This window comes from Aulostomus chinensis, chromosome 10, assembly GCF_037954235.1.
Source record: "Aulostomus chinensis isolate RoL2024-O1b breed Wild chromosome 10, RoL_Achi_v1.0, whole genome shotgun sequence".
In the NCBI taxonomy this organism is placed as follows: Eukaryota; Metazoa; Chordata; class Actinopteri; order Syngnathiformes; family Aulostomidae; genus Aulostomus; species Aulostomus chinensis.
In genome coordinates this window covers 2,536,600-2,552,291 of record NC_141329.1, presented here as the reverse complement: position 1 = coordinate 2,552,291, position 15,692 = coordinate 2,536,600, and the positions used below count along the sequence as shown (strand labels likewise).

The 15,692-nt window shown below is 45.7% G+C and overlaps 2 protein-coding genes across 7 annotated transcripts in view; one reads left to right on the top strand and one right to left on the bottom strand.

Moving 5' to 3' along the window:
- Positions 1-6,753, top strand: part of slc33a1 (solute carrier family 33 member 1) — a 9,846-nt gene extending 3,093 nt beyond the window's left edge. Inside the window, exons 1-9 of one of the 5 annotated variants that reach the window (XM_086215542.1) lie at positions 84-398; positions 2,033-2,481; positions 2,574-2,727; positions 2,801-2,996; positions 3,089-3,288; positions 3,371-3,555; positions 3,677-3,794; positions 4,462-4,677; positions 4,756-6,753. In XM_086215542.1, coding sequence (XP_086071668.1) covers positions 2,075-2,481; positions 2,574-2,727; positions 2,801-2,996; positions 3,089-3,288; positions 3,371-3,555; positions 3,677-3,794; positions 4,462-4,677; positions 4,756-4,923 — 1,644 coding nt within the window. In that variant the 5' untranslated portion in view covers positions 84-398; positions 2,033-2,074 and the 3' untranslated portion in view covers positions 4,924-6,753. Of the gene's footprint in view, positions 1-83; positions 399-2,032; positions 2,482-2,573; positions 2,728-2,800; positions 2,997-3,088; positions 3,289-3,370; positions 3,556-3,676; positions 3,795-4,461; positions 4,678-4,755 lie in introns of those variants that run through there. The other 4 variants (XM_086215541.1, XM_086215543.1, XM_086215544.1 and 1 more) reach the window with 4 other exon arrangements.
- On the bottom strand, positions 6,751-15,692 carry rps6kb1b (ribosomal protein S6 kinase B1b). 2 transcript variants are annotated; one of them, XM_086215546.1, is made up of 15 exons: positions 15,519-15,692; positions 14,374-14,417; positions 14,169-14,289; positions 14,025-14,093; positions 12,217-12,364; positions 11,562-11,619; positions 11,380-11,480; positions 11,157-11,247; positions 10,979-11,069; positions 10,706-10,813; positions 10,427-10,489; positions 9,688-9,765; positions 9,257-9,364; positions 9,067-9,179; positions 6,751-8,614 (listed from the first exon to the last, which is right to left on the bottom strand). In XM_086215546.1, exons 1-15 carry the CDS (start codon positions 15,585-15,587, stop codon positions 8,359-8,361), a joined length of 1,518 nt encoding a protein of 505 aa, XP_086071672.1. In that variant the 5' UTR covers positions 15,588-15,692; the 3' UTR covers positions 6,751-8,358. The 2 variants fall into 2 exon arrangements, with proteins under 2 accessions (XP_086071672.1, XP_086071673.1); XM_086215547.1 differs by having other exon boundaries at positions 8,577-8,692.

The window sequence follows — 15,692 nt, the reverse complement described above, 5'->3', positions numbered from 1 at the left end:
CGTTGACTTCGGAGTTTGCAGCGACGCGGAACTCCATGTCGTGGAGATTGACACGTCAGCCTTAGGAGCCGGACACATTTACGTGTGAGACGCACATGACTTCCTGATTTCCCTGCGTTGTTTTCACGCCGGTGTGACCTATCTCAAGTCGAACGGTAGAAGGTTCATATCACTTGTGTCCTTTTCCCAAAATGTTACCGGCTCTAGCTTGAATCAACCGCGACTCAAAAGGGATCTGGCTTGAGTGATTCTGTTTAATTCCGCCGTTTCTCTTCATCTTTATGAGTTAGCATGCTGTTAGTTCCGCTGTCATCACCACCAGGTACGCATGCAGACAAGGCGCTCGCTTGTGTCTGGCTCATCTCAAGCATCTTCTTCTTATTTGTCCTCATCCTCGAGTGAGTGCTCATTTGATAAGAAACAGCCAGTTAATTTTCCTGCTCCATCGTTAGCTTCTCCTTCCTCTGCTAGCAGAAGATAGCGGCAGATGTCAACACGTTGCGTTTTTCACTTCCGCGCACTGCCACTTTGGCTCCTTTCTCCAATATATATACATATACATATATATGTGTGTGTATATATATGTATATATGTATATATGTATATATATACGTGTATATATATGTGTTTATATATGTGTATATATATGTATATGTGTGTATATGTATGTGTGTATATGTATGTGTGTATATATATGTGTACATATATATGTATGTATGTATATATGTGTACATATATATGTATGTATATATGTGTACATATGTATGTATGTATGTATATATGTGTACGTATGTATGTATGTATGTATATATGTTTACATATATATGTATGTATATATGTGTACATATATATGTATGTATATATGTGTACATATATATGTATGTATATATGTGTACATATATATGTATGTATATATGTGTACATATGTATGTATGTATGTATATATGTGTACATATGTATGTATGTATATATGTGTACATATGTATGTATGTATGTATGTATATATGTGTACATATGTATGTATGTATGTGTGTACGTATGTATGTATATATATGTGTGTACGTATGTATGTATATATATGTGTACGTATATATGTGTACGTATGTATGTATATATGTGTACGTATGTATGTATATATGTGTACATATGTATGTATATATGTGTACATATATATGTATGTATATATATGTGCGTACATATATATGTATGTATATATATGTGCGTACATATATATGTATGTATATATATGTGCGTACATATATATGTATGTATATGTATGTGCGTACATATATATGTATGTATATATATGTGTACATATATATGTATGTATATATATGTATGTATATATATATATATATATATATATATATATATATATATATATATATGAGGAAATTAGATACAGTTTGTCCCCTCAACTTTGTAATTTTAGGCCACAAGATATAACTTGGGTTGAAAATAACAAAAAGTACACTTATGGTCACAAATCAACCAAATTTTGGCAAGAAGTTATACAGTGTGGCCATCAATTCAGTAATTAACAGTAAATGTATTTTCTGTTACAAAAAAAAAAAAGGTTAAAATGAGGCACCATATGTTAAAAACAAGCTCTATCTCATCTGTGGCTCTAACCTTGAGGGAACAAGTTCTGTATTGCAGCCTCAAAATCACTCCAAGTGTCCCTGTTTGTCTTTGTATCAATGAAACAATAAATAATGAACTCCTAATTAAAAAATTAAAAAATCTCTCAAAATGTTTCTCTTTACATTTCAACCCTGCGTTGATCACAAGGTGAAATTTGTTGACTCTTCTCATCATCCAGTATGTTTGTGCTCTACTGCCTCCGCTGCTGAAGAACCTGTGTGTCATCAGTTTGTAGGAGTGAACAAGTTGATTCAGATTCGCTGCTTGCATATTGAATCAGCTGTAAAATTCCTAGACTGTTAATTGGTCCTCTGGTATATTGCAGCTCATCGTGGCTGTAATTGTGCCATTGCTTCGTCTGTTTGATCTGTTTCGTTGTTTTCGTCAGATTTGCTGAGGGCCCGGCAGGTTTGAAGCCCGCCGCTCCATCATGGAGCACTCAGATGAAAGCGCTGATAAGAACGCTCGACAGAGGAAGTCAGCGTGTGTCTCCTTCCCACCTGAAACCATGAGGGAAACTGAGAAGGGAGAGAGTGACACCTCTGACCCAGAAGTGTTACCTTTTCTCATGACAGCCTCAGATTCAGAGACCAGGGGGCATCACATATGCCGAACTGGGATTAAGGGTGAGCTGGGCAATGTCTTGCTTCTTCTGCTCCTCTACGTGCTGCAGGGGATTCCTCTGGGACTGGCTGGCAGCATCCCTTTGATTCTACAGAGTAAGAATGTCAGTTACAAGGACCAAGCTTTCTTTAGCTTTGTTTTCTGGCCATTTAGTCTCAAGCTTCTTTGGGCTCCACTGGTGGATGCTCTGTACTTCAGAAAGTTTGGCAGAAGGTAATAAGGCCATGCTGTTTATGGATGCACCACTTTGTTCTCTCCATGTTGTATATTTTGGATGAAACTTCCTCTCCCACATGTTTCTGCAGAAAGTCATGGCTGGTGCCCACACAGTACCTGCTGGGCTTCTTCATGCTCTACCTTTCCACATTTGTCAACTCACTGCTACAGCGTGAGGGAGGTCCTAACATCGTGGTTCTTACTGGAGTCTTCTTTATGCTCGCCTTTCTGGCGGCTACTCAGGTAGGCGCCCATCAGCAGCGTGACACGTGCAGGTTGAGGGATCCTCTCTGATGCCTCCCTCTCTGTCTCCTAGGACATCGCTGTGGACGGCTGGGCCCTGACGATGTTGTCCAGAGAAAATGTGGGCTATGCATCCACGTGTAACTCAGTGGGTCAGACAGCTGGCTACTTCCTGGGTAATGTGCTCTTTCTGGCTCTTGAGTCTGCAGACTTCTGCAACAACTACCTCAGAACAGAGCCCAAGGACGTGGGCATTGTCACCTTGCCAGGTATCCCGGTGAAGAACCTTTTCCTGATTTACGTGATATATTTCTGATCATGAGTTCTCAACAACCTGATTCTGTCTGTTCTCCTGCCTCAGACTTCCTGTTCTTTTGGGGAATGGTGTTCCTGGTTTCCACGACGCTGGTAGCCATCTTTAAAAGGGAGAATGAGGGTTCTGAAGGAGTGTGTAGGGTCAAGGAGGAGACACAGGGAGTCACTGAAACCTTCAAGTTGCTGCTGACCATCATCAAGATGCCCGCCGTCTTCACCTTTTGTGTCCTGCTTCTGACTGCTAAAGTACACGAGCATCACTTGTGAGGCACCCCTTTGCTTTCCTGCTGCTAGTGATTTCTACTTATGTCCTCGCTGTGTGTGTCAGGTGGGCTTCTCTGCAGCAGACGCGGTAACCGGGCTGAAGCTGGTGGAGGCTGGAGTTCCTAAGGAGCAGTTGGCATTGCTGGCGGTGCCGATGGTGCCTCTGCAGATTCTCCTACCGTTGGTGATCAGTAAATACACAGCAGGGCCCAGACCCCTGGATGTCTTCTACAAAGCCTTCCCCCTCAGGTTCTCACACACACACACACACACACACACACACACACACACACACACACACACACACACACACACACACTCACACACTCACAATCACGCTGAAGGCTAACATGCTGCGTTTGTCCGTCAGGTTGCTCATCGGGCTGGAGTTCGCTCTGCTGGTGTGGTGGACTCAGAGTCTAAAAGAAGAAGGGGGCTTCCCAGCTTACTACTACGGCATATTGCTGCTCAGCTACGCAGCACATCAGGTGTGACATCATTTTAACCATCATTTCTCCTTGTAATCATCTTTTTATTTCGAGCGACAGGATAAGAACGCACACGGCATTCTTGGCTCGTGCTGGCGGTGCCAGGACAACACAGCTTGATCACTGAACCATTTTTGTTTGTCCTTATTCCTTTAGAAACGTGGTTTCAAACCACATCCACATGCAGGAATGTTCTGTCAGTGATTTTCCCAGGTTGCTCCGAGTGTTTCTGTGACTCGGGGCCAAAGTGTGTCTGTTGGCTGCAGGCCAAACACAAAGACAGTGTGTGTGTTCCCGTGTGTGTGGTCTCTGCACCGGTGTCTCTGCCTCCTCTTTCTTTTCTTACTTCACTAAACCAACATCCGTCTGCTTCCTGATCAAACGATGAAAAAATACTTCTTCATTATGGATTCTGCATATTCAAAGAGTATTTTTACCTCACAAAAAGAAAATGGGTATGGAAATTATTACATATTTTTAGTAAACATTACTGGGCCTGTTTTTATTAACATTTACATATGGCGGGCCATGCAAGGCCCTCGGGCCCTACTTTGGGCAGCGCTGTCTTTTTGAGTGAACACACTCAATAAATCAAGTGGGCCTTTGGAGAAAAAGTTGATGTGATGATAAATAAGTCTGACATGTTGAATACGTCTTCGTGCTCCAGGTGGCGCTGTACAGTATGTATGTTGCCTGCATGGCCTTCCATGCTAAAGTGAGCGACCCACTGATTGGTGGAACCTACATGACGCTGTTGAACACCGTCACCAACCTGGGAGGAAACTGGCCGTCCACCGTGGCGCTGTGGATGGTGGACTTCCTGACCTGGAGGAAGTGCCAGGGGGCCGCCGGCCAGAGCTGCGGCTCCCAGGAGGCGGTGTGGGTGAGTGATGACGAGCGTGAGCCGTGTTTGCGTGTAAGCTCCTTGAAAGCACTGACAGATGGTTTGTTTCATCTCCAGATGTGCGTGAAGAAGGGCGGAGCCTGCGTGACCACGTTGGACGGCTACTTCATAGAGTCGGGGGTGTGTGTTGTGATCGGATTAGCCTGGTGGATGGTGTTAGGGAAGAAAATGAGGATGCTGCAGGACAAGAGCCCTGCTGCGTGGAGGTGTAGAGTCAGCAAGTGACGGCGCTCCGGTCCGACTCTTCTGCTCCTAAGACACCTGAACGCTGGAGACGGACGCTTTCATTCCAGCTGCCACATTTCTTCCTGTTTATGCTTTAGATGGACGAATCGAAGCAGATCTGCATCAAAAAGCACATCCAAGTCGTTCTCTGGGCTCCTTGTAAACTTTCATGGATTCCAGATGGTTGAGCTCGCAGCATTTGATCATCCAAGACCAAACTATCAGTGCGACATCTCAGCCGGGTGCTTGTTCTGTCGCGCAGGACAGTACAGGGAAAAGAGCGTCACATGTAGAGACTGCTTGTTCTTGTGTGCTCAGCGAGTCTCCTGCTCTGTACCTGCAAAGAGTGAGCAGGAGCAGGAAGCAGACCAAACTGTCAGGAGCAAGAATATTCATTTATGTTCAATCATTGTCAGGTTCCTCTGTTTGGGAAGTTTTCATGTTCTTGCCTCAAACCTGATGCTGTTTAACTCGACTCATCTGGTAATCCAGGTTCATTGAGACCCCATTTGAAGATTAACTTCCATCGCTGTTTGACTCAGATCTGAATCGTTGTTGTTTTGTTTTTTTTTAATGATTGTAAGTAAAATATTGTTTTTTTTTCCAGTTGAAGTTCTTTTTGCCTTCTTTAGCTTTTCAAACTCTGTAGATGTGGAATTTGAAGACATCGACTCACAAAGCCAACTTTGTCTGAGATGCAGGGAACAACACGTCTGCCGTCGTCACTTCAGTCCTCGTTCTTAGAAGCGTTCCTTAAAGGTCAATCACAGAATGTTGGAGCAATCCAGCATATTTATTTTTCCAAATATTCACTTTTTAAATCTGTTATAGGACCAACTCACGTCTCAGCTACGATGCGTTGATGGCACTCCTCTTATTGTGGTATTGGTGTTTCCGAGCAGAAAGCTGATAATCAAATCGTTCGCTGGCTCCCCGTCCTGGTTCCTGGTAGGAGTTTCCAAAGTTGTCCAGATGTGACGGGACAGTTCACTCACCAGCTCGCTACAGGAGTCCCAGTGGGACGTGCAAACACCTTTAAAGCTTCTCGCCGTCGATCCACCAGCAGGTTTAAGAGGCAGATGTGTTCGTGGGAGGTTCCAAGTGGCTGCGGTTGGGATCTCCTGTGGCTTGAAAAATAAAGAAATACTCCATGTTTTCCTAAAAAAAAACAACAAAAAAGTCAAATCCAGGAGCAGAGAGGTGAACTTTTACACAGAACTGAAGGGCGTGGAGGCGTTTCCTCCAGAGCCGGCATTGAAGATCCCTCTGCTCTGTCAGCTGTGAATGTTGAAACTTAAAACTTTCACAGGATTAAAAAAAAAAAAAAAAAAGCAAGCAAGGTCAAAGGTGTTGATTGTGGTCGCCGTTCAAGTCTGTAGGTCGCAGCCTCGGCGGTTTGGTTTCATGGTCGTTCATGCTGATGTTTTTGTACGTTTGGTTTTCTTTCATGATAACAATCTAAGATAAATTGTTACTGTTTGTCTCAGCAACGTGTTTTTTTTTTTTTTTTTTTTAAATGTTTTTAAGAAGTTCTGTAGTTTGACAAACTGGCGTTGCGCTGCTCCAGTCGCTTCATGATCAGGGTTATTTTCTATTTTTATTATAAAGGGAATTTCGTTCAGGATCATCCCAAATTTCATGGAAGGCAAACAAAGGATGATTGAGAGGTGAAAACTCAATAGCAGCTTTATAATGTTGCTGTTATGAACTTTGACATTCATGGTGCAAAATTAATGATCCAACAAACTGGACATGTAATTAAAAATGTCAGCCGCCTCTTGAGTTCTGTTTTTTTTAAGTCAGTTGACAAAAAAACCCCACAATCCGCTCAGTGCTTTTTTATCTTTTATTATAATTTCCTCGCTTTACAGGAATCTTAAAATTTCCTCCCAAGACAAGTGAGCGCGGATGCAAGAGACTTGAAAATGTTGCCCCAAGTTTTGGAAGAATTTAGCCTCACGACCACAGACGGTGTCCAGATCAACTGGCGACACAGCCTCTGCGATGAGGTCACTCCTGGGGTCACGCTGTCTCCTGGGGGGGTGGTGAGGTGGTTTGTTTGTCTGAAGGGCAGATAAGTGAGGGATGGACCCTGCATCAAACCAGCCATCCCACAGGTCATACACAACATCAACATCCAAAGAAGGTAAAGCGTCACCGTATTTGATCTGTGTTTAATTTAGGCTCTGATTCATTGACGAATAGCGCAGTTAATGCATCTTTCTCTTTTATAAAACATAAGACATAAAGCTATGGTCATCAACACAACAACCTCTCCTTGTCCTCGGCTCACAATGATTCATTTGATCGTTTTAACGTGAAAACCCAATTTAAATCGTTTCATCCAGAGTCAGGAAGCATTTGTTGTCCAAGAAGAAGTCAAAAATCCCCCGATGGAAGCAATTTCCTAACCGGCATTCATTCAAATGGCGCAAAGCACTTTGGAAGTTGTCTTGTACAGTAGACTGACTGCATTTCAGGGCCGGCTCAGACCCGAGTTTAACATCCTGAGTGATCCGATCACAAGCAGACAGCTCGAGTCCGGATGTGAACGCAGCCGAGACCCGTTCAGGTCGCTGCAACGACACGTCTCGGCCTCTTTGACCTCCACGACGACGAGACTCGGGGGAGCTTTGCTGCCTCCTGTCTGTCAGCTGTGGTATTGAGGGTTTCAAGTTCATTTATTGACAAAGTCCAGTACTCACTCACTCTCTCTCTCACCAAGTCTCTGCTCACCCAGCAGCTACAAGCACAATCAAACAAGTGTGATCCAAACAAGATGGCATTTCCTTAAACAGAATTAAAACATCAATGATCAAAGTTGATGCTTGTGTTGGTCGACAGTCCGAAGTTAGAGTGGCACACCCATGTGACTGACAGGTACACACACCAGATAAAAACATGAAAACAATGTGCAGTTTATTTGCTTGTTGAGCGCAAATGTGGTCGCTTGAGTGTCGTGACGATGCTGCATGAAGCCGACTGCCGGACTGCGAGCTGTCCATTCATGGCGGGATCACCCAGCAGGTCTGAAACCAGCTTTACAATAAATCGCTTGCATACTGTGAGATAAACATCATCGCCTTTGATTTCCTGCTCACACGAACGTTGTTGATCCTCAGATTTCCAGACCTCCTCCAGTTCGGCAACATGGGGTGGGGGGGTGAGAAGACAAAGGTCATGTGACCTGAGGTGTCGGCGAAGTGGTACGAAGGTGATGAGACGGTAACACTGAACTGCAGCACGCTGGAGTCCCAGACCCACACACAGGCTCCAGGCTGGGACAGTACTTGTAGTGTGCGGATGCGCAACTTCTGATTCTCATTGTCTCAAGCATCCATACCTTTTTGCTTCGTTTCTTAAAAAAATATCAACAAAATGAAAGAAAAAAAAAAAGTAGAGTCAACAAATAAAGTTGTCGAGAGGCGTAGTGGGTCATAGGTTCATACGTAGATGTTCAGGCCGTTTGGCCACAACGGGGTACGCTTGTTGCTTCATCTGAGCCAGGTTGACCCCGGCAGGCTGGCGGATGGGAAGAGGGGCCGAGGCCTCCGAGCTGGTGGTTACGTCCATCTGCTCCGGGGTGGACAGTTCCATGGCCTGGTCCTGAGGAGACTGGAGGACGCTGGGTCCTCCAGCAGGGAGGAGGGTGCTCCGGGACCAGCAGTCCCCCGCTGAGAACTTGACCGGGCTGGAAGGACATGAGAGGAGGGGGAGACGACGTCACAGTCTCAACAACTCGCAGCTCCACAGTTTAGATTTTTTTCTTCTATATTTGAACAAGAATTGAGACGAAGGAACAAAATTCTCAGATTGAAAACACATGACAAGAACCTCATCATGCAGATTTATGAGCTGCGCGGCAGAGTTGCTAGGGGAGTAATGTCACCTCTGTATTTTGCATAGATCAGTGGTTCTCAACCACCGGGGCCAGGGCCCATGGTGGGCCAGTAGCGTCCTCTATGGGACCACAAAATTCAATAGGTTTAAGTTCAGTGTGGGACAAAAATTATTTTTTATTTCAGTAAAATATGGATCTAAAATAATGAAAAGTCAGCAAATGTCTACGTTAGATACTAGAATCGTCATATTTTTCACAAATGCAAGCAGTGGCAGCAGTCATGGCGTCGCGTCCTGTCTCACCTGAGAGGCGTTCTCGGGCTGCCTACGATCCGCCGAGGCGAACGGATTCTGGGCTCATAGGAGAACTTTTCTTTGATGTTTTCCAGGACTGATGGTGCGACGTAGGTGAAACCCTGTGAGAGGCTCAGACACATTAGAGGGAAACACAAACGCACTCTGTGACGCTGGTCGAGACACGGCGGCGCGTTACCAGAAAGGCTTGATTGGCGCTCTCGCTCAGAGTCGAGTCATCCGGGCTGTCGACGGGTGTCTGACTGGTGAATTTGGAGTCAAACTGACTCACGTCTTCGGCTGATTGCTGAAACGGGTCAGAGATGCCAGGTGGAGAGAATATGAGTATCATCCTTCAATGGTACTTCTACTACTACTACTACATAACTGTGTTCTATTACCACCAAACAGGTTCTCTGTCATAACTGTGACCAAAGATTTGGATAAAAGTGGATTTTGTACGTTGTGTTTGAATATGGAACATCTTTACTGTTATACAGCCATAGCTGCTGTATAATTCAAGTATAATTTTCCAGCACAGATCAAAACCTATCATTTAACACGGAATCCTCCACTTGATACCAAAAGAACCAGCTGATATCAGCCGGTTCCGGTTCTCCTGACACTGACCAGGAAAGGTTTGAAGGGAGGTTCCACTTTCCGAGCCAGTAAATCCTCCCAGTTGATGTGTCGAAAGAAGGGATGAGCCTGTGAGCAGTCAAACACAGCAACGTGGTCAAATCTGGGACGAAGGACCGTACAGGTGTGGAGGGTTCGGCACGTACAGACAAGTAACACTCCAAACTTCAGCCAATCAGAGCCAGCGTGCAGCACCGCCACGCTAACGTTTCATACGCATGTGAAAGAAGTTGCTTCCAGATTGTTTTCATTTAAAAAAACTGCAGCACAGAGAGTGACTTGAGTTTATTTGACACGGAAGTAAAAGTCTCGTTGCCTTTGTAGTTCTTGTGCTGCAGAATGAGGCCGAGAGGCTCGACCGCATCCAACAACAGAAAACCATCTTTCCAGGAGGACTCGGTCTGGTCCTGGTGCAGGTCTGCGGACCTGGACCAGGAACATTCAAACGGACTGAACGAGACAGAAGAGAAAACACAACCAGAACCCACACGCTACATCAGACGCTCCGTTTGGAAGCCACAAGCAGGTTTTCGACCGTGTTTTGAAAAGGAGTCGGTGTGCGATGCTTCTTTCATGCTGCAGTGACCTGACAGCTCCCCTACACTGGAAAGACGACTTCTGCTAAGGTGACCTGCTGTTGGGTCGTTATTCAGAGCTCTTTGGTTTCTGAAATGGCAGCAGTTGTGAAGTGGTTCTGTTATTTGCTCTACTAGAGCGTTCCGGGTCTCACCTGAACCTCCGTGGCGTCTCCTGCTCCTGCGCCCAACCTCGACGAAGCGTTTCTCTTCAGCAACTGAACAAACACTTCACGTTAATCCACTGAAACTGTAAAACATCCCTGAATTCCAGACAAACTTTGCCATCAGCAGGAGCCGAGCAGACACTGGTCCACACTGCACCACGTCAGAACATGGAGAGTCGGGTTATAGATTTAAACTAACGTCCCTTATAATTACATTCTGCATTAATAATCAATAATCAATTCAATAACAAAGCAAATGCGTGATACCCGTTTGAGGAGGTCTCGAGCTTCCTGTGTGAGGTAGGGAGGGAGGCTGAGCTTGCACTTCAAGATCTTGTCGATGGTCTTTTTTCGGTTTTCACCAGTGAACGGTGGCTACAGCCGGAAAACACACACACACACACACACACACACACACACACACACACACACACACACACACACACACACACGTCAACACTGCAGTTTCCACTTGTGAATCGTGTTTTATGGAATTTGCAATGAGAGAATGAAGCTGCATTATTTTGACGCCCGACTGACCGCTCCTGTGAGCATGTCGTACATCAGAGCACCCAGACTCCACCAGTCCACCGCTCTGTTATGGCCGCTTCTCATTAGGATCTCTGGAGCCCTGAAAGACAGATTCATGAAAATAAGTCACGGATGAGCACCAGAGATAAAAGAGAGCCAAGAACGAGAGGAAGAGGAGCCCACGTACATGTATTCAATAGTACCGCAGAAGGTGTGAGTGACGGTTCCGTCGTGAATGGACTCTTTACACAAGCCGAAGTCTGTCAACTTGACGTGACCTGAGTGGAAACCACGAGAACATTTACACTGAAGCTCGGTGAGCCTCCAAGGAAAATATTCCAAGACCTTTAATCATTACACAGCAAATAACACACTCATTTCCATGTTCACTCCCTCACACACGCGCGCACCTTGGCTGTTGAGCATGATATTTTCAGGTTTCAAGTCCCGGTAGATGATGCCCTTCTGGTGCAGGTGGCCCAGGGCCATGGAGATCTCAGCCAGGTAGAAACTACACAGACAACAAACCCAAACATCATCAACCCCCTGCGTCTCGCTGGGAATCAAACTGCCCCCTGACGTGTTTCCTCACCAGGCTGTGTCTTCCATGAAGATGCCCTCCCTCTCCAGCTGCATGAAGAGTTCTCCTCCTGCACAGGTGAGCACGTTAACACACCTACCATCTCTACAACGACCCTGATCCCTCCAGAAAAAGGTTCACCATGACAGCAGACACTGGAGGAGCGCGCGTACGGAGCGCTGTAGGGTGTAAAGTTAGCATTTCTGCTCCTCATGAATTGAGACAGAGGCACCTTTGTGGCACCCAAAAACATGTAAACTAAAACCAAACAAATGAAAACTGAATGCATTCGTATTATTTTTAATGAACTGCTAAATGTACATAAAAGCAGTCACAACAGGTTCCTTGGATCAACAAGCAAACTGGATTTCCACCACTGCAGAAAATGCACCCGTGGCAAACTTGATGTCAGTTTTCGATGTGAAAATGTCCGTCATGAACTCTGCAGTCCCCTTTAGCTGCTGTTCATGACACATGTTGGAAATTCCCAAATGCAGTACTGAAGGAGTAGAACTACATCCTATGCTAGAGTGAACCATAGAACTTATTTCAAGCCCTTAAGCAAGAACTGAACGGGCCATGCTAACCTGTTTCCAGGTCTTCAGACTCCTGCCTGAGCTACTCTCTGGTTAAGATTTTCACACGCAGGCAGGTTTCATGTACTGACCACTCAGGTACTCCAGGATGAGGTACAGCTTTCCTCCTGTCTGGAAGGCATAGATGAGATCCACAATGAAGGGATGCTTCACCTCCTCCAGGATGTTCCTCTCTGCCTTGGTGTGGGCTGTGTCCTTGGCGTTGCGTACAATCATAGCCTGGTGACAGCCACCCACAAAACAGTGTGTTATTCACAACTCCAACGACTGGGTGTTTATTGCTTCACCAAATACTTTGCACAAATACTGTATTTTACCTCTCAAGTACTCACAATGAGTGTCTGAGGCTCGCAAAGATGTTTTTCCCCCCCGTCCTGTCTTATTTCTTTGTCAAATCTAAGTGTTTTTGGACTACTGAGCATCCAGCTGGATGAAGAAGACGCGGATGAAGAGATTACACCGGAACGAGACCTTCAGAGTGTGGGAACCAACATTTTTGCTGTTGATAGCCGTCAGCCTCCATTAGCTTCAAGCTAGATATACGTGGCTGGATCCTTCTACTCTCGGGAGCCACAAAGAAGCAATGCAGGAAGGAAAAAAAATATCTTTGTGAACTCGAGACAGATATTTATGAGTATTTTTACACTTTCTGGGTGAAGTATTGCTTGATAAATACCTGTTAATACTCAGCAAGTGACTAGAAATGTTTTACTAAGCACCGTCTGAGAGCTGCGAGCACAGACGAGCCACTGATGGAGCAAACTTGACAATCACAACTCGGATTGTCTTCAGATTATTTCTGTAAACGACAACTGATCAACTCACTGTAAGAGCTGAACAGGGTGCAGCCCTACAGAGCTTCACACTGTGGATTGTGTTACATTTCTGTCATGAATCAATACCCCCACCCCCACCCTCCCATCAGGTTGCTGTCATTTCTGTGCTAACTGCTCCTGGCTGGGAGCTAAAGATCTGCCTGTCAGCAGTCGTGTTGGCTCAGCCGTGGCTGCTGGGTCAACAGACGGAGCCCCGGCAGGCCGAGTGACACGGACACACGCCTGCTGGTGCAGAGGTGAACTGGAACCATGCAGGCGGAGAACAGGTTCCTCCTACTGGACTACACACAAACAGAGAGAAACCAAACTGCTCTGCTAGAATGAAGCCTTCTAACTGCAGGACTACCGCATCTTAAAAACTTCTTTAGAATCAATTTAAATAGCAAAAAAAAAAAAAAAAAAGACTTATTGCTCTGAGCTTTTAATATGTAATCTTAATCACTGGAAATCCAGTGTTCTAGACTTGATCAGTTATTCTGTCACTGTTGGCCTCAAAAGGTTTTTGCACATGCGTGACAGCCATGTTTTCTTTAAAAATACACGTGTGTCACTGGCAAGAATTTGGGGCAAGTTGGGGCGGATTTCCCACCCTGAGATGTTACATAAATACTGGTCCTGGACTTCAACCCTCCTGCCTTTATCAAAGCTGCGTGATACATTAATGTTTGCCGCTTTCCAGTGGAATGATGGAACTGTCCGGCTGAGCTGTGCAGGTCTCCGGTGTGTCACCGGGGTCGTTTCAGCAAATCGAGCAGAAGCAGCGTGAATATCAAGTGGAATCTAATGGGCTGAGGCAGAGCGCTGTAAGTGCCAAAGCTGCAGCAGAGCAGCATTGATGGCAATCTACCAGCTAGCAGTGAAACCTTACCCCACCACTGGCTTCAAGGGCAGCCAATATTGGCAAACAGAAGCATCATAATGTTTATTGGTAATAACAAGCATGCAATTATGTTAACACGATATGAAGCAGCTGTAAAACCCCTTCAAATGATGGGACCTGAGCAGGATCGTGAAGAGCGTCGAGCAGGGAAAAGAAAAAATACCTTTTTTAAGACTTTCATGGCAAATATTTTGCCCGAGGCAGCACCCACCACTTTTCGAACTTGAAAAACCTGCACAGAGAGGAAAGTTATTGAGAAGTTTGTCAAATGAAGGATGAGAGGGAAAATGGAGACCTGCTCCAGTACCTTTCCGTAACCACCTTTCCCCAGAACCCGCAGCAGCTCAAAGCACTCCGGTCTGATGTTCTCCGTCCCTTGATTGACGTTGTCCTCCGATATCTCGATCTTCTCACAGTCATCCATGTTGCTGCAAAGCCACACTGAGCTCTTCACACCCGCACTTACTCTGACTGTTTAAAATCACAAAGCAATACAGGAGCTCAGGACTTACAACTCAAATCCGCTGCACTGGTCCATGATGTCATTGATCTGCGCCTGGAGGGAAGAACACAAGTTAAAGTCAAAGCAGGCACATCCCTGAGTGTGTCCGAACCACGTCACAGGAACCACACGTCCATCCACTGAGGTTTGTCTTTGGGCACCGTTTCTCACTTTCTTCATTCAGTACCACCGCAGAGTTTCTGCTCCAAACCTTCTCTTTAGTGTTTCAGCATCGTCTGCTGTGATGAAGTATTTACAAGACTTGCAAATCACTGAAAGAAACTGAAATAAATGGCTATATTTAGACAGGGTATGAGGTTTATTAGCAGAGTTGACATTTCTGCCCTACTACTCAACAGGAGAGATGAAGAATGCCTCTAGTTTGTGATAACCGGCTGTTCAGGAAGGTGTTTGACTTCACTTTCTCTCAGGAAGAGTGACAAAACCCAACATCGCGGGTGCAATAGTTGCTCAACCATGCTACAAGACCATCAACATGATGCAAGATGTTTTGCAAAAGCCAAAGGTTGACTATGCAAACGGATGGCACAGAAGTTGTTTTATTTGTTGAATGTGTCTGTGGACTCTGATCGCCTTCTCCACCACTGAGGAGCAGAGCAGGTCAAGCAGCCTTCGCTCAAGAAGGAGCAATCAGTGTTTTGATGGTCGTGGTGTTGTTCTGATGCATTTCAGCTCGATGTGTACAGAGACACGGGCACACAGTCCACACAGACCCACTCTGTCACCGCTTTGCCAAAATAAACTGTTGCACACTGAGCCACATTTATCACTGCAGCCGCTTTGGCCAAGTAAGGGTTTGCCGGCACAACTCCAACATGACAGCGTTGTCTATAAACCCTGACAGCTCAATAAAAGCACCAGTTTAATCACCACTACACATTTACGATCACATCGGCAGCACAAGTGACAGCTCTCTAGTGATAGAAGCTAACAGTGGCGAGCTCGGTAGCTTGTGCTAACCGTGCTAACCCTGCCAGATAAGGCCCGAGAGCTCTGGCTGTAGAGGCAGGCCTGCTGTGGCTAGCAGGCTACGCGGCTAACAGCTAACAGCTAACTAGCGGCTAGCTAGCGAGCGTTAAGAGTTTCTGCTGTGACAAGTCCCGCAGTTCCCTTCAGCGGCTTCTTTTTAAGTACCTCCTCGTTCTCATCATCGGAGACATTTTCCTCCGGCTGGTCCAAGTCAATGTCAAACACTCCCGCCATGGCAGCGCTTCGCTCGGATCGCTCTGTCACACACCTCAAGAATAGCAGGCGTCCCCCACCTCATGGACAAACACACACCGCCGCCATAACCGGCTACTACACTGA